The 22459-nt window shown below is 47.9% G+C and overlaps 1 protein-coding gene across 1 annotated transcript; it reads right to left on the reverse strand.

The window, feature by feature from the left end:
- Positions 1 to 15249: 15249 nt before the first annotated feature.
- On the reverse strand, positions 15250 to 15747 carry LOC138527186 (ribonuclease H-like). Its single transcript, XM_069638293.1, has one exon. It carries the CDS (start codon positions 15745 to 15747, stop codon positions 15250 to 15252), a length of 498 nt encoding a protein of 165 aa, XP_069494394.1.
- Between the last annotated feature and the right edge of the window lie 6712 nt (positions 15748 to 22459).

A 22459-nucleotide genomic window follows, 5' to 3' on the forward strand; every position in this document is an offset into this window, starting at 1 on the left:
TGACACTGAGGAAACCTGGAGTGCAATGCAACATCCGCACTGTCGGCCAAAGCTTCCGTGATTACATGGCCTCCTTGCCTTCTCCTTCATGCTCAGCTAGTGTCTCTCCCAAAAATGTATAATGATGTGTTTAACATGTTCATCTGTACGTCTGATTGACTCAAATGCTGATATCTAGTTGGATCTATGTGTTCCCGCTCCACTTCCCCACAGTTGAACAGTCGTGTGTTGCTGTTGATGTATATTTATGTATATTTACTTTTGTTGTTTTAGCTGCCATGTGGCCGCCCTTTGCCCTGTCTTTTCAAGTGTGTTGTCAAGTCAAACAATAAAAACAAGTTTAAAAAAAGAAAATGAAAAGTTCAAATACCCAAAATATAGCAAAAGAGCTGGAGGTCTCTAAGGTAGAGGGAATTTAGCAATTTCCTTGATGAAGTCCTTCGTGAATACCTGGACGTATTCACTGTGGTATATATTGGTGACATACTGATATATTCACAGAACATGCAAGACCATGTAAAACATGTAAAATCTGTGCTCCAACGTCTCAGAGAACATAACTTGTTTGCCAAGCTAGAGAAATGCGAGTTCCACCGCACTCCAGTGGAGTTTCTTGGGTATTTCTTGACTCTGTCTAGGGGTACAGATGGATCAAAGAAAGGTGCAAGCAGTCTTGGAGTGGCCGGCTCCCACATCTATTAAGGAAGTGCAATACTTTTTAGAATTCGCTAACTTTTATCGACGCTTCATTAAGAACTTCTTTGAGCTGGTACGCCCGATCACTGTGCTGCTCAGGAAGGCACAATCGTTCTTGTGGGATGACTCTGCGGAGCGTGGTTTTCGGCAACTCAAGATAGCATTCACATCTGCGCCAGTGCTCAAACACCCAGATCTGACACAGCCTTTCGTGGTTGAGACTGATGCATCAAGCTATGCTCAAGAAAGCGGTTCTCTCCCAACGAGATCCTAAGAGGGGCTTGTTACATCCAGTGGCCTACCATTCCCGCAAATTGTTTCCAGCAGAAACCAACTACACTATAGCAGACCGCGAACTACTGGCATTGAAGTCTGCATTTGACAAGTGGAGACACTATCTCCTTGGAGCTCGCCACACGGTCAAAGTCATGAACGATCATCGGATCCTGCAGTTTATTAAAACGGCGAAAACCCTTAGACCTCGTCAGCTGCGATGGGCGCTAATCTTTGCAGACTTTGATTTCCTCATTACGTACCGCCCAGGATCGGACAATAAAAAAGCAGACATTTTGTCGCGATATTGTCCCAGCACCTCACATTATCGGAGTGGTAGGCAGGTCTAATATCTTTGAGGATGTGTTACAAGCCATGTCAACCCAGGAATGTGCTCCAAGGGGCCCCAGAACACGTTGATGAGTGGTGTCCCGTACTATGCCAAAGCCCTATACCTACCCACAGTTGCGCTAAGAAAGGAGGTCATTCAATGGTGCCACGATGCCTCGTTAGCTGGACACCCAGACATTGCTAAAACTCAGCAAAACGTGGCCCAACATTTCTGATGGCCCACCTTACTCCAGGATGTTCAGAGGTATGTGTCTGAATGTAGCACCTGTGGGAGGGAAAAAGCCAGTCATCAAAAACCAACAGGGCTGCTCCAACTACTGCTCACTCCGCCAGCCCCATGGCATACAGTCCCTATGGATCTAATTGTAGACTTACTACCAGTCCAGAAGTACACCTCGATCTTGGTCATTGTGGATTCACTCACTAAGATGAGCCACTTCATTCTGTGTGTAGGGGTCCCTACCACTGGTGAATTGGCGGAGTTATTCTTTCATAACGTGGTACGGCTCCATGGGTTACCCACACGTGTTATCACCGACAGAGGTCCACAGTTCAACTCACGTTTTTGGCGAGCATTTTGAAAGTTGATTGGTATGGAGGTCAGCCTGTCATCAGGGTATCACCCAGAAATTGATGGGCAGACCGAAAAAGTAAACCAGGGACTTGAGCAATACTTACGATGCTATGCGACCAATGCTGAAACGTCATGGGTCCAATACGTTTGGTTAGCCAAGATAGCTTATAACAACACGGTGCACAGCTCTATGAAACCCACTCAGTTTTTTGGGGTGTATGGGTTCCATCCACTGGTTTCGCCCACTTCGCCGAACACCCCTTCAGTAAACTTACCGACATTGGTAGGACATCAAACTCATGCTCAGCAAATCTGAACAGACATTCAAAGTAATCTAAATTCAGCGAAACAGGCCTACAAGTATTATGCAGACAGGAAGAGACGTAACAAACCACAGTACAAGCAGGGAGACCGAGTTTGGTTATCCACCCAGAACATCAAAATGCAAGGACCCCGAAAATTGCAGACGCGTTACTTGGGTCCGTTCCCGGTAACAGAAGTAATTAATCTGGTGGCAGTAAGGTTAGCTTTGCCCAGTCAGAAGAAAATCCATCCCACCTTTCATGTATCATCATTGAAACCAGCCCAGCCCTCAATCCGCACTGTAAACCCACCGCCTATATTGGTACAAGGCCATCCAGAGGACGAAGTGCGGGCCATCCTAAATTCCCAACAACGTAAAGAAGGCCTCTATTATTTCATAGATTGGGTAGGATATGGCCCCGAAGACCAGTCCTGGGAACCAGCGCAAAACGTTCATGCCGCTAGTTTGCTTAAGGCATTCCACAACAATCATCCCGAAAAACCCAAACCCAAGTCCTTCCGTGCGAGGGGGGAGTACTGTCAGGGCACAGGGGATGGGTGTATGTATATTGGGTCTGGGAGTGGGTACAAGGGGCCACCATGAAGGCTCCAGGCAAAGGCAGCCGAGAAAACAAACAAAACAAAGGCCCAGAAAGAAATTCCAGCCTTACAGAAGGCTTCTTTGCCCTCATTGCAGGAAAAGCGAACTGTCCCAGCAGCCTCCAAGCCAGGAACTACAGAACTAAGGCCACACTGGGTGTGACACATGCGCGTGCATGCGCAAAGACCGGAACACAGGGCTTGTGCTCGAGGACTCGACCTGAGCAGTCGCACCAGCCAGAGCTCCGGCCAAGGGGCTCAGCGTGAGGGGCCACGCCCCAAGGAAACACTGTTCTGACCCCTCGACGGCATAAGATAAATACCACTAAGGCTAAGGGGGGTACGGAGCATCAGACAATCACGCGCAGCACCGGGGAAGCAGCGCAGAGGCAAAGGGGGTAGCAGACAACCCAAGAAGCATGCGCCGCATCAAGGGGCATGCGCAAGGGGCATATCCCAAAACAGACCATGTCCCCCTGCTCCAGAAAAAGCGAAGTGCTCCGCGCACATTGCTGCCTACAGCGGCCCCGCTCTCCGCATAAACGCCCACCGGCACCCACATAGACAGTCGATATATCCAGCGAACATTGTGCTGCATGCATAATAGGTTTCATAGCCACGTGCAGCCACATTAGGAGTCGCGTGCTTTCAGCCACGTGCAGCGAACTACAATAGCTGCACACCCCAAGCCACATACTTTCAGACACGTGCAGCAAACTACAATTGCTGCACGTCTGAAGCCACTTGCGGCTAGAACAGCCCTCATGTGAATTAATACGTGCATTTGTCTTGCAAAGCTAACAGGGCGCACGTAGGCACTTACTAAGGCTGTGTTGCATGAAGCTGCAGTAATCCTGCCCTAGGGGGGGTGTCATCCGTCATAGCTGCAGGCACAGCTGTATGTCTTTGTGAGCCATATGTGGTTATCGCGCAATCACTAATATAAGCTCTCTTTGCAGCATTTGAACTGCTCCAGATATCGGACCTGAGAGTGTGCAGGCAGGGGGCCGGCACTCACAACCAGAGCTAAGTGCCTTCCTGGTTATCTTGTGTTGTATGTTGTATGCAGCGAGGAATGTATGAATGTGGGTGCATGTGTATTATGTGTATACTGTACAGCTGTTAAGGTTACACTGTGTCCCCCAACCCATCCACTATCTACTCCTATCCCTCTTTCCGGTTACCCTCATCAACCGTACCTATCCAATCAACGTGTTCCTAACCTTCTTTCCCTACTGGGGTCGCGCAGGCCTGTGTAAGCCTAGTCTTGCAGGCACCAAGACCGCAGTGGGGGTGGTTGGTTTGTGCCGCTCCTGCGCCTGGAAGCTTGAAGCCTGACAATCTGGTGGACGTACAATAGTTGTGTGATACAAGATGTCAACTTCGTCACCAAGGAGGAGTGGGACCATGTTATATTTGGACCACTCCTTTGTTCAGTTTTGATTTCTATTTTGTGGGTGTTACGAGGTACCTTACTATTATTATTATTCTCCATCATCATTGCACTATTAGGCACAGCTTTGGCACAACAGCGAAGACCCAATTGGCACATGCAGAAGATGACCAAGATAACCACGAAGATGGGGAACAACATCTTGACCAATGTTCTGAGCCAGGATGGAACCCAGCTGAAGGCTATGGTGAAGCGATCTTCTTCCTGGACCCCCGCTTCCTTTTTCATTTTCACCCCAATTTCACGTACTGCTGCAGTGACAAGTGATAGTGTCCTGTTTTCACCATCTTCAGAAGATATGAATGTGCAACATGAACCTCCGAACTTTTTGCAAACACCACCCTCTATGGCCGTCAGGAGGTCCAGCACAAACCTGTTTTGCATCGTCATTAGCCCTAGGGCCCTTAGTTCCACTTTTATGACGTTGAACCCTTCTTCCGTGTCGTTTTCCAGTTGGATCAGTTGCCACCGAACTATTTGGTGCCATTTGGCAATGACCCTTGCCTGGAAGCTGGTCACTAGGGATGCAAAAATGTCTCTGCTCAGTTTTGTGCGAGCAAGTCAGATGAGTCCTTGGATATGTAATTTGAGGCTCTCTGTCGTCTGTGCAGCTGGTATTTCCTTTCAGGGCAGCATATATAAAGTCAGTGGTTGTTCGGTGCATCACGGTTCTTTGGTGGGGGGTGCAGTGGGCTCTTCAGGCAGGGCACCCCCTTTACGTGCTCCTCTGGCATGACCAGTAGGGCAGAATGCAACGTGGCTAGCGAAAAGTAGCCCCTATAAGAAGGTGAGAGGTGCAAGTATGCTTGCTGTCGGCAGATCCAGTAATAGTCCATTAGTCCAGCAGTGCCTTTCTTAAGGTAGGGGATCATGACAGTTCTATTGCAGTGTGCATTTGACCGAACCGCAGCTGTTCCGGTGCAGAAAAATCACAGTTTATATGATTCTGGTGGGTGGATTTTTATGGGCCTTTCGAGGGCTGTGACCGATGTTAGCTTGGTGATATGTTCTGCCCATGTTTGTTTGCATGCCTGCGCTATTAGTGCTGCGATTTCCTCCATCCCCCCAGCAGCCCTTCTGCTCTGCACAAGAACGTTGCTTCCTACCATTCGCTGTTGACATATCTTTTTCCTTTGATGTGAAGGTGCAGCTTTTTGAGACATTTGGGGTTAATCAAACTTGCTTTGCATTTTTGTGTGTCTGGATCGATGAGTTCTAGGTGGACATAGTGTGCCTGAAAAGTGCCCTTGATCCTACATAGTGCTAAGTGAATAAGCCATTGTGTTTCTGTCATGGGTACTTATTGTGGAACTAAGACCTTGGGTGCCCCAAATGCATGCAGTATTAAAGAACAGACGTAGCAGCTCCCATTAGTCGTTTGCCTCCCCATTGCACTCATGTCAGAGTGCCAACTGATTGAGTGTTCGGGATGGCGAAGGTCTTACACGGTATCGAATACTGAACCATGATACGAATCATACTTATGTTGGCGTGTCTGTCTTCTCTTCCTGTCACTTCGCAGTGTGGACTTTCTTCCCACCGGCATTGTATTTTTAGTGATTTTATTATTACATAAGGATCATTTTATACCAGGCATTAGTCATTTAAACATTGTACTATTGCATATGGTGGATCGGGAACCATTACGAGTGGCATTGGCATCATTATACATTATTTCATTTGTTGCCACGGTGAGTAATTCAACTGTCATTACTGGTATACTTACATTCATTCTTTCATTCGTACTCAGATTTCAGATGGAGTCTGTTATTGGGACCAAGAAGGAGGTAGGGTTAGTTTTAGCTTTGGTAGCATACATAAAAACCGTACTGGGGGAGATCATCTTGGGGGCACTGGGCGGCCCTGTAGTTACGTTCAAAGGCAATGTAGTGGCATTTAGGACCAATTTTGTCTTATTCCGATGTAGGCTTGTAAGGTTCATGGGTGGGATCCCATTCCAGGTCCATTTATGTCCATCCCAAGTCCATTTTCCCACCTGCCCCCTTCTTTTGGATGGTCAGCCCAGATAAAAGACGTTCCCCAATAAATACTTAATGCAAACATTAAAATTGTAAACAAAATAGCTGTAAAATGGATCCTGCAGTCATAACTGAAAGCTCTAGTAACACTAATTCTACTCCTATTGCTATCTACATTTGAAAACTCTTGTAATGGTGTCATCTCCATCATCGTTGTACCTGCGAAAAACGGGAAAAAAGGTCACGGGAAAAAAGGTGTAAGGGATATGGAAAAGAGGGGGGAAAGAGAGAGAGCGAGAGAGAGAGAAAGAGAGAGAGAGAGTTTTAGTTTTTGGTAGCTCCTGCTTCTAGCAGCAATGTATGCGCTGTATTTATTTAAACATGCACAGATATGGTCAGCATGGAGTTATTATGTTGAGGTAGTGTTGTTGGTGTGCTGTTTGGTGGTGCCCTGCGGACATCAGAGAGGTGTATCCAATATCTCAGCCCCTATACTTTAACGGCGAGAGGGGTGGAAAACACCACTTCATAGGGTCCATGGAACCTGGGAGCGTTCCATTTCCTGACAAAAAGTCAGACATATATCCATTCCCGGGGCAACAAGGGTTAAGCTGGAGTGGGGTCAGTCAGTGAGGATGTTTTAGTTTCCTTATATTCTGGTTAGGGTGGTGCAATTTGTTTTGAAATGCATCTGATCGCACGTGTGAGTTGAGTTAGGTACTGTTTGAACTCTTCCCCTAGGATTGTGGCTGTTCTATGAGCACCCGAGGCTCTTCTTACTGGTGACAGCAGAGTTTGCATGCGTCGGCCAGTGTCATGATCTCTGCTTCCAAAAGGTCAGGGTTTTCCCAACTCCCTTGGAAGCAGATCCATAACCCAGGTTCCGAGTGCCAACCAGTCCCAATTGGGACCTTTTGGACCCAGTCCTGGCGCCAGTGGCACCAGGCTCATAAATATGCCCAGTCCCAGCGCTGGAAGCGCTGGACTCATAATGCTTGGGTGGACTTACCTGCAGCAGACCATGCTGCTTACTTGCCTGCCAGTTGAGCCTCTGATCCTCTTCTGTTTGGAACTACTTTTCCTGTTGGGTGGGGCAGGAGCCACTCCCTAGGTTCAGAACACTGGAACTCTTCTGGAAAGCAGGAACTCTTTTCTTACCTAGGCGTGGCTGTGGAAGGAGACACCTAAGCACTACAGGAGGCTATTTAAACCACACCCGATGGATGAATCTTGCTTTGCGTTATTCTGCATCCTCTGCAGCAGAACGCTCATCGTGTCTTCTGCATCTGATCCTGGGCCTAAGGAAAAAGGCTTACCATCCTGAATCCAGTCTTCAGCAACACCTATAAAGACAAGAAAGAACAGGTTAGCATTACGGTCTTCAGTGACAGCTCTTCACTTACCTGGTCCATCGGCTGTCACCAACGCCTCGCGCTGCATTCCGACATCTGAAAGACAAAGGCTTACCTACTCTTCGTGCGCTCCGGAGGTCTTCACACTGCATTCCGGCATCTGAAAGACAAAAGCTTACCAACTCTTCGCACGCTCCGGAGGCCTTCGGCGCTGCATCCCGCATCTGAAAGACAAAACAAGGTGCGTTTAAAGACATTGGGGAACTTTAATACTCACGTGCCATTACTCCTTTCCACATCTAACCCAGTGGGTATTCCGGCACCCTGCAGCCGCTCCGAACTTGTACCTGCAAAATAAAAAGACAGTTAGAGCGCATCGTGAAGCAGGCAACAAGCGCTTACTTACGTGCTTCCAGGCGCTTCTATTCATCACACGGGCTCCATCTTCAACTCACTTCAGCCCGTCATCCACCATCGCCGGAACCCTGCAAAACAAGAGACATCATTACTAAAGACTTTAAAGACATTAGAATTACTCAAAACTTACCGTTCGTGCAGTAAACGACGGACAGCAGTCCTCTGAAGTCAAGAGGCCTGCTCCCCTTATCCAGTGAAGAAACTGGTTACAGCACCCTGCCCCGAGGCAGATGGAGAGCACGGCGTTCACTTACCTAAGGTGAGAGCGTTAACCTTCGGGGTTCTACAGGAGAAGAGAAAGGGAAGAAGAGAGAGACATTTAATAACCCAGTTCATTAATCCCATATTTTCTATCTGCAGACATCTTACCCTTCGAGTCAGACATACAGTGCACAGAGGTCCAGCCCAAAGAGCCAGCCGTGTGTTACACATCACCTTTGAAGATACGGTATACGCCCAGTCAAGACCGGCGCCTCTACGGGAATCAGGTGAGCGTTACAGAACGCAAAGCCTACCACAAAACTCCCGTCCAGGCGCTATGGAAACCTCGGATACCGACCAACTAGCCCAGTTACTTGGGGAACTAAGGGCAGAAGTGCATGCAGCCCGTCAGGAAACGAACGCTCTAAGAAGGGAACTGATTATTTCCAAGGAGCGAACAGATGATCTCGCTAGACAATTGCTACAGTCACAAGCCGGACAGACCCCGTTACCCGCATCTGGGGGAAATCTTCCTTCTACATCCTCTATGAATCCAGTGCAGATCAACCTACCTGGGAATGTACCTCTGGCTCCGCCCGAACGATTCTCTGGTGACCCAAAGAGGTTTGCAGTATTTATCAATCAGTGCCGGTTGCATTTCTTATGCCGGCCAGCAGCCTTTCCAACTGATCAAGCTAAAGTAGCTTTCGTACCTTAGTGGCAATGCGGCAGACTGGTCGATCCCTTTAGTAAATCAAGATGATCCGGTCCTCCATGATTTTCAAGCTTTTCAGCTCAGTATGGAAAAACTGTTCGCAAGACATTCACAGGGGCAGGCCTTGGACAATGAGCTTCTTTCGTTGCGACAAGGTAATCAAGACCTTTTGGCTTATATTGCGTCTTTCAACAGACTGATAGTGGAAACTCACTGGCCTGAGGACAAAAGGATTACGCTGTTTTATAGAGGTCTACGCGGAGAGCTCAAAGATGTGTTAGCCCAAGTAGTGAATCCCCCACAAGATTGTTCGGACTATATAGACTTAGTCGTTCAAATAGATCACAGACTGCAGAACAGGAAGGCCGATCGTTCCAAGTTTGATGCTCGAGTATTTTCCAAACCGCCAACTCCTTCCAAAGGAGTAGACTCCGGGGAACCCATGCAAATAGGGGGTCTGAAGGGTCCTCTAACACAAAAGGAGCGGGAAAGGAGAAAACAGTTGCAATTATGCCTCTATTGCGGAAACTCAGGGCACTTTCTTCGAGACTGTCCGGTGAAACCTGCCAAGAAGGCAGTAGGAGCTGCAGTTACAAAAGTTACAAACTCTGAGCAGGGAAACGACCTCGCCCGACAAGAATAGAGGTCCTCTTGCCGAGCTTGAAAACCAGTTCCGTGACCTCGCATTTCGTGATACCTATGGTCCTTATTAGCCCTGATAATCCGGATCGATTACATGCAATTGAAGCTTACGTCGACAGCGGTGCCATCGGCAATTATGTGGATCATGAAATGGTTTTGAGGATGAATCTAACTCTTTGTCTCAAGGCTGTAAAGGACGTCATTACTACGGTGGATGGTACGGAGATAGCCTCCGGGCCAGTAACGCATACCACTCAAGAAGTGACGCTAGTAAGTCAAGATGGACACCATGAGAAGATTGTGTTCGATGTGATCAAGGCCCCTCAGTTTCAGATTATTCTAGGAATACCTTGGTTAGAGAAACACAATCCTCTGATCGATTGGCGAGCAAGAACGGTCCAGTTTCCAGAATGTGTCTCTACTTGTCACCCTCCACCTGGTGTTGCACTGGCAGCAATTTCTTCAGAGACTCCCCAGTTACCTCCCGAATACCTAGAATACCAAGATGTTTTCCGGAAGGATCAGGCTAACTCTCTACCTCCTCATAGGTCTTATGACTGCCAGATAGACCTGATACCTGGATCTACTCCTCCTTGTAGTAGAATTTATGCCCTCACCGAGCCTGAGAACCTTCACCTTCGACAATACCTGGATCAATACCTGGCAAATGGGTTTATTCGTCCTTCCAAGTCCCCTGCTTCTTCAGCTTTGTTCTTCGTTCCAAAAAAGGAAGGAGACCTTAGAACTTGTATAGATTATCGCTCCCTGAACCAGATCACCGTTAAGAATAGATATCCGTTACCTTTGATCCCTGAACTCCTGGACCAAGTCAGAAAAGCATGCATATATACAAAGCTGGATCTTAGAGGAGCTTACCACTTGGTACGAGTAAAGGAGGGCGATGAATGGAAGACGGCCTTCCGCACCAAGAATGGGCTATTTGAATATCAGGTCATGCCCTTCGGACTCTGCAATGCCCCGGCCGCCTTTCAATATTTTATGAACGATGTCCTCAGAGAGCTCATAGATGTGTGTGTTGTTGTTTACATTGACGACATCCTCGTTTATTCTTCATCGGAATCTGAACATCGGAAACACGTGAAAATGGTCCTCGAAAGATTGCGTCAACACAAACTTTTCGCTAAGTTGGAAAAATGTGTTTTCAACGTGACTGAAGTTGAATTCTTGGGATTCATATTATCACCTGGCGGAGTGCATATGGATTCAAAGAAGGTCGATGCAGTTCTCAAATGGCCATCACCATCCTCCGTAAAAGGTGTGCAAAGCATGTTAGGCTTCGCTAACTTTTACCGCAGGTTTATCCCCGAATTCTCTCGAATAGTCCAGCCCATCACTGCCTTGTTAAAGAAAAACAAACGTTTTGAATGGTCTACCGAGGCGGAACAAGCTTTCCAGGATTTGAAGACTAAATTTATCTCTGCACCAATCTTAAAACACCCTCGCCCCGAACTCCCCTACATCGTGGAAACTGATGCTTCAAGCCTTGCCATGGGGGCAGTTCTATCACAAAAGGACCCGATAACCAATCAGTTGCATCCCGTGGCATTTTGGTCCCGCAAATTCTCGCCTCCTGAAATCAATTACACGATTACTGACAAGGAACTTCTGGCTATCAAGTCTGCCTTTAAGGCTTGGCGGCATTATCTGCTGGGGGCCCGACACACCGTGACTGTGATTACGGATCACCGAAACCTGCAATATTTGAAAACCGCAAAAGCCCAATCCTCTAGACAACTCCGTTGGGCATTATTCTTTGCCGAGTTTGACTTCATAATTACCTATCGACCTGGTACAAAAAACGGTAAAGCTGATGCCCTTTCTCGGATGGGAGTGGAAGAACACTTGATCAACCCTAAACCTGTACCAATCATTCCCGAACAAAGAATTCTGGGTGTAATCGCCACACAATCCATAGAGGAAGTTAAGGATAAAGTCAGGCAACTTGTAACTCCAGCAGACATACAGAATTGGCATCTGCAGGGAAAGGACTTTGCAGTAAAGGACAACTTATTGTATTTCCAAGAACGATTATACCTACCCAGCACAGATTTACAGAAAAAAGTAATCTCTTGTTATCACGATTCTTTAATGGAAGGACATCCCGGTATAGCCAAGACCTCAGAAAAGATCAAGCGCTACTTCTGGTGGCCGTCTTGGAAAAAAGATATCAGAGACTTTATAATGTCCTGTGGAGTATGCGCCCAAAACAAGAGTCAAAAGGAAAGACCAGCAGGCCTCTTACGCCCTATTGACATCCCACCTCGCCCTTGGCATACGCTTTCTATGGACTTCATCACCGATCTACCTCCATGCTCCGGATACAATACGATTCTAGTAATCGTGGACTTATTCTCCAAGATGGCGCATTTCATTCCGCTCAAAGGCTTGCCAACAGCAGCAACTCTGGCCCGAGAGTTTCTCGAAAACATCGTCCGACTGCACGGTTTTCCTTCGGTTCTAATTTCGGATCGAGGTAGTCAATTTATTTCTCATTTTTGGCGAAGTTGCTGTCGGTCGGCTCAAATTGATGTGAGACTATCGACCAGTCACCACCCTCAGACCGACTGACAAACCGAGAGGACCAATCAAACTCTGGAACAGTATTTACGCTGCATGCTGCAACAAACTGAAAAAACTTGGAAAGACATCCTTTGGATAGCCGAATATGCCTACAATAACTCTGTCCATTTGGGAACTGGGAAAACCCCGTTTTTTCTTTTGTACGGCAGTCACCCTCGAACCTCGGAGTTGGATCCTCTCCAAGATCTTGAAACACCAGCAGTAGACTACCTGCATTCTACAATCACCCAAGCCTTTAAGGAAGCTGTTTCTCACCTTCAAAGGGCTAAAGAACAATACAAGAAAGGAGCAGATCAACATCGGAAGGAAGCCCCTCAATATCAAGTAGGGGATCAAGTCTGGTTATCCACCAAATATCTACCTCTAAAAGGGCCACGCACATTCAACCCAAGATACCTTGGTCCCTATTCCATCACTACCATAGTAAACCCAGTAGCGGTCAAGTTGGACTTGCCCCCGCACATGAAGATACATCCGGTCTTCCACGTCTCTCTATTAAAACCCGTGCAACCTCAAACCCGACTAACTAAATCTCCAAAACCTATCCTAGTTGATGGAGAACTCGAGTTTGAAGTCAAAAGCATTCTGGACTCCAAGATCTCCAAATCTAAACTATTTTACCTAATTGACTGGAAAGGCTACGGCCCCCAAGAGAGATCCTGGGAACCTGCTGAATATGTCCACGCTCCTCGCCTAATCAAAAGATTTCACCGAACATTTCCTGACAAGCCAAAACCCCCGGAGAAGCCCGGTTTGGGAGGGGCCTTGAGGGGGGGTACTGTCATGATCTCTGCTTCCAAAAGGTCAGGGTTTTCCCAACTCCCTTGGAAGCAGATCCATAACCCAGGTTCCGAGTGTCAACCAGTCCCAATTGGGACCTTTTGGACCCAGTCCTGGCGCCAGTGGCACCAGGCTCATAAATATGCCCAGTCCCAGCGCTGGAAGCGCCGGGCTCATAATGCTTGGGTGGACTTACCTGCAGCAGACCATGCTGCTTACTTGCCTGCAGTTGAGCCTCTGATCCTCTTCTGTTTGGAACTACTTTTCCTGTTGGGTGGGGCAGGAGCCACTCCCTAGGTTCAGAACACTGGAACTCTTCTGGAAAGCAGGAACTCTTTTCTTACCTAGGCGTGGCTGTGGAAGGAGACACCTTAGCACTACAGGAGGCTATTTAAACCACACCCGATGGATGAATCTTGCTTTGCGTTATTCTGCATCCTCTGCAGCAGAACGCTCATCGTGTCTTCTGCATCTGATCCTGGGCCTAAGGAAAAAGGCTTACCATCCTGAATCCAGTGTTCAGCAACACCTATAAAGACAAGAAAGAACAGGTTAGCATTACGGTCTTCAGTGACAGCTCTTCACTTACCTGGTCCATCGGCTGTCACCAACGCCTCGCGCTGCATTCCGACATCTGAAAGACAAAGGCTTACCTACTCTTCGTGCGCTCCGGAGGTCTTCACACTGCATTCCGGCATCTGAAAGACAAAAGCTTACCAACTCTTCGCACGCTCCGGAGGCCTTCGGCGCTGCATCCCGCATCTGAAAGACAAAACAAGGTGTGTTTAAAGACATTGGGGAACTTTAATACTCACGTGCCATTACTCCTTTCCACATCTAACCCAGTGGGTATTCCGGCACCCTGCAGCCGCTTCGAACTTGTACCTGCAAAATAAAAAGACAGTTAGAGCGCATCGTGAAGCAGGCAACAAGCGCTTACTTACGTGCTTCCAGGCGCTTCTATTCATCACACGGGCTCCATCTTCAACTCACTTCAGCCCATCATCCACCATCGCCGGAACCCTGCAAAACAAGAGACATCATTACTAAAGACTTTAAAGACATTAGAATTACTCAAAACCTACCGTACGTGCAGTAAACGACGGACAGCAGTCCTCTGAAGTCAAGAGGCCTGCTCCCCTTATCCAGTGAAGAAACTGGTTACAGCACCCTGCCCCGAGGCAGATGGAGAGCACGGCGTTCACTTACCTAAGGTGAGAGCGTTAACCTTCGGGGTTCTACAGGAGAAGAGAAAGGGAAGAAGAGAGAGACATTTAATAACCCAGTTCATTAATCCCATATTTTCTATCTGCAGACATCTTACCCTTCGAGTCAGACATACAGTGCACAGAGGTCCAGCCCAAAGAGCCAGCCGTGTGTTACACATCACCTTTGAAGATACGGTATACGCCCAGTCAAGACCGGCGCCTGTACGGGAATCAGGTGAGCGTTACAGCCAGTCACTATCTCATGGGGGACAAGTGGTGGTCCTTACTGGGCTGTGTGCACAACTGAAACAGTGCCCGGTGCAGGCAGAATACCCAATTCTTTTTCAGGGTGTTGCATAACTTAGAGTCTGTTTTTAAGCAGGCCATTTATTTTCTCGACCATTCCTTTTGCTTGTGGGTGCTAAATGGAGCACATTTTGTGTTTGCTCCCCAGTAGCGTAGTCACTTCTTTAAATAGGTAATTACAAAAGTGAGTTCCATTATCTGATCATAAGACATTGCACACTCCCTAACGGGGGAAAACTTCTCTGACCAGGAATTTTGCAGCACACTTGGTGTCAGGGTGGGCACAGGGGTCGGCCTTGACCCACCAAGAAAATGGACACACCAACACAATCAGATATCGGGCACATTGCATCTTTCACCTGTATAATCAGTGTGCAGTTCACGGAAGGGGCCCACAGGACAGGTTAGAGTTCCCCTCAGAGTTCTCAATATCATACCTGTACTGAACACTTGACATGTTGTACATTGGACCACCATCTGTGTGAGATGCTCCTGTAAATTTGGAATGAACCAATCTTCTTGGAGGTCTGCAGCAATGTGTTGTTTAGAACTATGAGATTGTAAGTGTAACTGTTTGAATGCTGTGTATAGTAACTACACAGGCATTGCTACCTTTCCTATTCCCTGCTGCCTCCATAGGAGATCTGTGGGTGATTGAATGCATCCACGCTTGGTCCACAAATTCTGTTCTTCTACATGTGCCCTGCGCTGTAATTCAATAATTTGTCGTATAGGGAGGGCATTTTATGTGTCTGCTTGTTGGCCCGCAGTAGATGGGGCTAAAACATATTCTGCTGCTCAGGGTATTAGGAGGTACGCTGCCTCCTTCGCTGCGGCATCGGCGGCCACGTTCCCCGATGATATTTCGTCTATGTTTTGGGTGTGGGCTTGGCATTTAACGGCCGCCACCACAGAAGGTCCTGCGAGTGCAGAAATCAATGCATTCAGTAAGTCATCATGTTGTACTGGGGAGCCATCTGCTCTTCTGAACCCCCTCCTTCTCCAATGCGACAGCCCTGTATTCACCGTTGTGGTGACATAGGCAGAGTCAGAATAAATAGTAACATAGCATCCTTTTGAAGTCCGCAGGGCTTCAATGAGCGCCTCAAGTTCTGCTGCTTGGGCGGAGTAGTGTCTAGGTAATCTTTTCATGATCAACGTCTCATATTCACCCTCCTCTAGAGATACCACTGCTGCCCCAACATGTTTTTCACCCGCGTCCTGGTTAATGGATGCTGACCCATCAAAGAAAAGTATTTCTCCATCTCCTAGGGGGCTGTCTTTTCCTATGGGCATATCGTCACCTTGCCCTTCGTATGATGGACAGTCATGTTGTTGCATGTCCTCAGCCCTGCATTGCTCTGTCAGAAACATGGTGGGATTTACTGTCCTGCACCACACTACATGGATGTTGGGGCTAGATAGTAGGATTTCATATGCAGATGCTCTCTATGTGGTGAGTGTCGATTTTGATCTGTCTAGTATTGCAAACTGGGAGTGCCCCACGTACAGCATCACAGAACATCCCATGATAATCGTGGAGCTTTTTTCAATAGCCATGGCTGCGGCCGCAAGAGTCAACTGAGTCAAGTGTGCCACTGTAGTAGGCTAGGGGCTTGTGGCTCATTGAGCTCTTTTGTGTGAGTACTGCTGTCATGAGTGTGTCGTTTGAGTGTGAGAAAATGTAGAATTCCTGTGTATAATCAGGTGTGGCGAGAACAGGAGCTGTTGAAATCAATTATTGTAGATCATTAAAACTGGTTAGCATTTCTGCTGTCCATTGAATCGTGGTGCCTTCCTTCTGAGCCACCTTGAGGCCCTGTAAGAGCAGTCTTGTGTCTGCTGCATAGTCTAAGATCCATGCTCTACAATAGGTACATACCCTAGGAACATTTGCATGTCTTTCACTGTGGTTGGCTTAGGGGTTGCACATATTGTGGCTGCACTGTCTGGGATTATTCTTTTTCCATCCTTGGATATTAGTTGCCACAAGTAAAGCACTTCTTGTAAGCAATAATGGAGCTTTTCTTATCCATCTTGTACCCTTTTCCTGCTAACAACTGTAATAGTGCGATTGAATTTCTTCTACAACTCTGTTAGCTGTCACTGCACACTAATAGGTCATCTGTGTATTGAATGATCGTGCTGGGCATCTGAATGTTTCCTAGATCTTCATGCAATATCCTGTTGGAAATACTGGGGCTTTCGCAGTACCCCTGGGGCAAGCGGCGGTGTTCATAGAGCTTTCCTCCCAGGGTGAATGCATTTAGGTCAGTGGTCGAAGTGTACAAAAAGAAGTAGTGGAGCTATGTTCCCTACTGGTCTGCAGCGCAGCCCGCAAACCCCATCGCCACACCCCATCCCAGGCACAATATAAACCCCCAAATGGATGCACCTGCAGTTTAAGGGACTGTTCAGTGCACTGCACTGAAAGTGCACGTTTCAACTGCTTCATACACTTTTATTTTAAAACAAAACCATTCCGGAACGGATTCTTTTTAAAATAAAAGTATAGGAACGGTGAAACTTAATTAAAAGAAGTAGAGGAGCACCGCTCCCGACCGCTCCCGCCCACTTCGACCACTGATTTAGGTATTGTGAGGTTGGGTCAAGGGGCACTGAGAAGAATACATTTTTCAGATCTACTACTGTGAATTGGGTGGCCTGCGTGGGAATGCTACACAGAATGGAGGCCGGGTTAGGAACAAGTAGAAACTCTTTCTCTACAATGTCATTAAGGAGTCTTAAATCCTGGACTATCCTCCAACTGCCCCAGTGGCGTTTTGATTGGATAGATCACCGTATTGCATGGCGATGTAGAAGGAACTATAATTCCCTGCTACAATAAGGCCTGCAATGTTTCTTCAATTCTGTCCTCTGGGGGCGTGGCCAACGGGCTTGAAATGGAGTCGTAATCCTTTTGAGCTCCCGGGCCGCCGGTAGAATCCTTCAAAATCCTGCGGATAGCTGAAACAGAAACGCCATCCAGACGCATTAAATGAGAGCTGACAACTACAGCTACGACCTCCTGAAGTTTCAGAACAGTGCATGAATCAGATCCGGAGAAAATCTACTAGCAAAAATACAGGCGCCGGCGCCGACAAGAACCCAAGATGGCCACCGCGTGAAAAGTGAAACGAACGCTCAACATGGACTGATTACCCCGGAGGTGGATAAAGCGAGGCATCGGAGCCCAACGAGACGTGCGTGAGCCCCTGCCAGCCGCTTGCCTCGTCAACATCCAAGAAGACAGCAGCAGAGGTGGTCGTGGCCACAGGAGAATAGCGGGTCCCTGCCCGCAGATCCAGCAGCCCCGCCACGGATACGAGCGGATGAGCCCTCGTCTCCCTTCTCAGCGACTGCACCAAGACACAGGGAGTGGAGCGGAACTGGGAGATCGCAGCCTCGAGCGCAGACGAGCAGCGTCACGGCACCACCGCCTCCCGAACTGAAACGATCAATCGCTGAAGGCACCGTGAACACACTGGGACCCCCAAAACAGTGAAGTGGGTGAAAGGGCGGACCCTGACTCCAGGGTGAGATGAGAGAGGTTGAATAGACTCTGGAACTGACCTAATGGGGAAGAGATAGGCCCCACACCCAGAGTGATTGACTGAGACACCCCCCAGGCAACACGTGTGACTCCAACACGGGGGGAGAAGGAAGCTGAGATCCCATAACCAGCCCAGCAAGCAAAGACACCCACTGCAGTGTGATACATACTGAACAGGGAGCCACACAGTACAACACTCGTCTGAGATAGCAACCTCCCAGCAAATACAATTAATACCGAACGGACCACCACATAAGATGAAACGGAACATCAAAGTCCGATTCCCACACAATAACAGCTCTCAAAATGGGCAAAGACAAGACAACAACAAAGAAAGTGGGCAACCAGAGCACTATGGAGCAATTTACAACTGCCACCCTGCCTCCGCCAACAGAACCAGATAGACCGGAAGACATACAAAACCCCGAAGAAACTCTCTCCCTGAGAGACGTGATGACCGCCATTGCCAATTCACGGACCTCAATGGAAGTCAAAATGGACAGCATATCGACAGAAGTTTCCCTATTGAGGCATGACCTCCAGAAGCTCTCATCCCGCACCGGAGAGGCCGAGACCCGCATATCGGTCGCGGAAGACGAATTGAGAGGTATGGGCCAGCAAATGAACAGAGTGCTAGAACGTATTAAAGTACTGGAAAGCAGGGTGGAGGAAGGAGAAGGCAGGTCAAGAAGAAATAACATTCTTGGGCTGCCGGAAAAAGCTGAAGGAGACAGCATGGAACTCTTCCTGGAACAATGGATTGTCGACTTGTTTGCTCCTAAGACCCTTTCATCACTATTCTCAATAGAAAGAGCACACCGAGTTCCAACAGGCATCCCAATACCTGGAAAACAACCAAGAACTGTAGTAGCAAAGATTCTTAACTACAGAGATCGGGATGCAGTGCTGCAGATGGCCAGATCAAAAGGAGAGATAACATACAACGGCTCCAGAATGGTTTCTTTCCAGACTTCACCAGGGAGGTGCAGAAGATGAGGCAGTCCTTTGACCCCCCTAAAAAAGCGTCTACAGACACTAAACGTAAAATATGGCCTCCTATTCCCTGCGCAATTGAAGATATACCACAACGGCACCACAATACACTTTACTGATCCCAGAGAGGCATGGACCTGGGCTGAAAGAAATCTGAAGGGGGAATGGAATCCACACAGACGGCATGAAACAAGAAGGAACAGGTCACGCCGAAATGAACCACCAGATGGGCCAGACCACCAAGAACAGGGAGGGATACCCCAGAGAGAAGATGAATAACTACAACAATAGATGAAACATAACTTGCCCAGCAAAAACAGTATCCGGAAATTAAATGCTGGCGGCCCACGGACCAGCACGACACAATCCCCCACAGCAGCAAGTGCATACGGAAGTAAACTCAGACCAAAGACACCTAAGCACTCAAAATTAGTTAGACTAGACAAATGTTTTGTTTAATGGGCGACAGATTCTTCAGTTGGGGAAGGAGTATGGGGAGGGGGAACCGGGAGTTACACAGGTATCCAAATGACACCTGGTCCATCAGGACCATTTCGAACATGACATACTTGAAGATGGCAAGACTCAATCACCTGCATATGACAAGGAACGCAGTGAACAATGGCTACAGCTGGACATAGGGAAAAAAAGCTTGCATTCATGACATGGAACGTGAATGGCCTGGGAAATAGCATAAAGAGAAGACTAGTAACACAATACATCAATCAATATGATCCGGATATAGTGATGCTTACCGAAACACACCTAGCGGGCACGAACTGCCAATTCTTCAAAAGAACCAAGTACAGAACAGCAATCCATGCAGGCTTCTCCATGGGCTCGAGAGGTGTGTTGATACTGATAAACAAAAGAACCCCGATAGACATAACAAAGGTAATTCAAGACCCGGGGGGCAGATTTGTGTTTATGCATGGCACATTATGTAACCAAACCATAGCTACAATGCCGATCTATTCACCCCCAGCACTAATGGCCCCCCTAATTGAAGAAATCACACCGATAATAGTGAACAACCCAGCGGATACACTGGTGATGGGCGGGGACTTCAATGAGGTGATGAGCAACACTGAGGATCGCACACATCAAAGAGGAAGGAATCCGTCGAGACCGACCAAGCTGGCCAGCTTTGCATCAGCACTGGGCCTGAAAGACGCATGGAGGGACCTCCATCCAGACGAGAAACAATTCTCTTTCCACTCGGGTGCACACGGGTCGATGTCCAGGATAGACTACTTCTTCCTCCCTGGTGTAAATGTGCACAAAGTAGTTGAGGCAACTCTGCAGCCCCGAGGGATATTGGACCACTCCCCACTTACGATGCTGCTCGAGACAGAAAGACCACAACCCCCACCGAGGTGGCGATTGAATGCATACTAGCTAGGATTTCCAGAACTGACGGAGAAAATCCAAGAAGCGACCGCAACGTACTTTGAACTAAATCAGGACTCTGTGGACGATGCTGGAATAGTATGGGAAGCATATAAGGCAACTCTAAGGGGTGAAATCCTGAGCTGGACTTCAGCACACAAAAAATCACACTGGCGAGAAGTGGAAGAAGCAGAAGCAGACGTGAGATGTGCTGAGGAGAACCTCATAAGCTCAGGAGCGGCAGATGACAATACATCTCTACAAGTGGCACAAAAAAAACTATACAACGTGGCACTGACATGCGCAAAACAGGCGCACAGAACTACACGTGCAAGGATATATGAAACAGGAGACAAAGCCAGCAAAATGATGGCATGGCTGGAAAGGAGAGAGGAGAGCCACTTCCAGGTGCGTCGGATAGGCATCACAAACACTGAATGGGTCTCGACGGACTCCGGCATAGCGGAGGCCTTTGCGTCCTACTATGAAAGTCTACACGCCCCACCGACGATTCGGCTGGACCCAACCATATTGGACACAGTGACCATCCCAGCACTGAACGAAACCCAGAGGCTGAATCTTGAAGCCGCAATAACGGAGGAGGAATTGACGACAGCCATCTCCCAGCTTCAGAATGGGGAAACCCCAGGGCCCAATGCTCATCATGGGCAGAATGGGATTTGGGGAGAAATTCACAAACTGGGTCAAACTCCTATACAATGCCCCGATAGCTGAAATTAGAGTCAACGGCTGGTCCTCACGAACCATAGAACTTGGGAAGGGCACCAGACAGGGATGTCCCCTCTCCGCAATGCAATTTGCACTCGCAATTGAACCACTAGCGATAATGCTAAGAGAGTCCCTGGACTGGAAAGGGTTCCAATGGGCACAGAACTGGGAGGACAAGGTGTCCTTATATGCAGATGATCTCCTAATCTACCTCAGTGACCCAGCAGTCTCCTGTCCCATTGTAACGAATATACTAAACACATATGGAACCTTTAGCGGGTTATGGGTAAACTATGATAAATCCCTGATTTTTCCAATAAAGGGTCTCGATGCAGCAACTCTAGATAACAGCCCATTTAAGACCGAGAAAGAACAGTTCCGATATCTAGGGATACAAATCTCAACAGACCTAACGCAGTATATAGGGGAAAACCTGCACCCAGTAAGGGATAGATTCGTAAAGGACGTGAAGCACTGGATGACCCTTCCGCTCACCCTACTGGGAAGAGCCGCCCTATTCAAGATGTTGGCCCTCCCCCGATTTCTGTACGTTCTCCAGAACGCGCCGCTATACATACCCAAGATAGAATTCCAAAAAATAGATGAATCACTCAGGAAACTGCTATGGGGAGGGGGGCATCCACGAATTGCTCTTAAAACTCTACAGCGCTCAATATGGGAGGGAGGAATCGGTCTTCCACACCTACAGACGTATTACTGGGCAGCCCAAATGTCAGTGGTGAATGATATCCTGCATGCCGATCCAATGATACCACACAACAGAGCAGACACCCAGACGGACCATGGAATCACCCCGCTAGAAAGCCTCTATCAAAAGAAAACCCGACAAGCCACACCCACAATGGTGGCTCAGAGAACGCAGATTTGGATAGATGCGCATAAATACCTGGGATGGGAGGGGAAGATCACATTGAAACAACCCCTGTGGTGTAATAAACACCTCCCGGAACTTAAAGAAATTCCCAAATGGGTAGCCTGGGAGGAGGCGGGGATACAGACACTAGAAGATTTGGTACAGGATGAAGGAATCAAGACATTCCAAGTCCTGAAAGACGAATTCAATCTTCCCATCACGGAGCACTTCCACTACATACAGATAAGACATGCACTCACTGCAAGCAAAATAGACCTACCGAATGTACCAGAATGCACCCCGATTGAGAGGAACATAGTGATGGAACGAATTGGGCACAAAGTAACATCCACAATGTACAATGCCATCAATTAATTTGCCACGAAGGAGCTCATAGAACTTAAAGAAAAATGGGAAAGAGACGTGGGTCAAATGCAAGCAGAGGATTGGACAGTGGCACTTATGTACCC

Source organism: Ambystoma mexicanum, chromosome 14 (assembly GCF_040938575.1).
Source record: "Ambystoma mexicanum isolate Mex_15411 chromosome 14, UKY_AmexF1_1, whole genome shotgun sequence".
NCBI classification, from domain to species: Eukaryota; Metazoa; Chordata; class Amphibia; order Caudata; family Ambystomatidae; genus Ambystoma; species Ambystoma mexicanum.

Coding starts and splice junctions, on each gene's coding strand:
- LOC138527186 (XM_069638293.1), bottom strand. CDS start 15,747: ATGCCCATAGGAAAAGACAGCCCCCTAGGAGATGGAGAAATACTTTTC.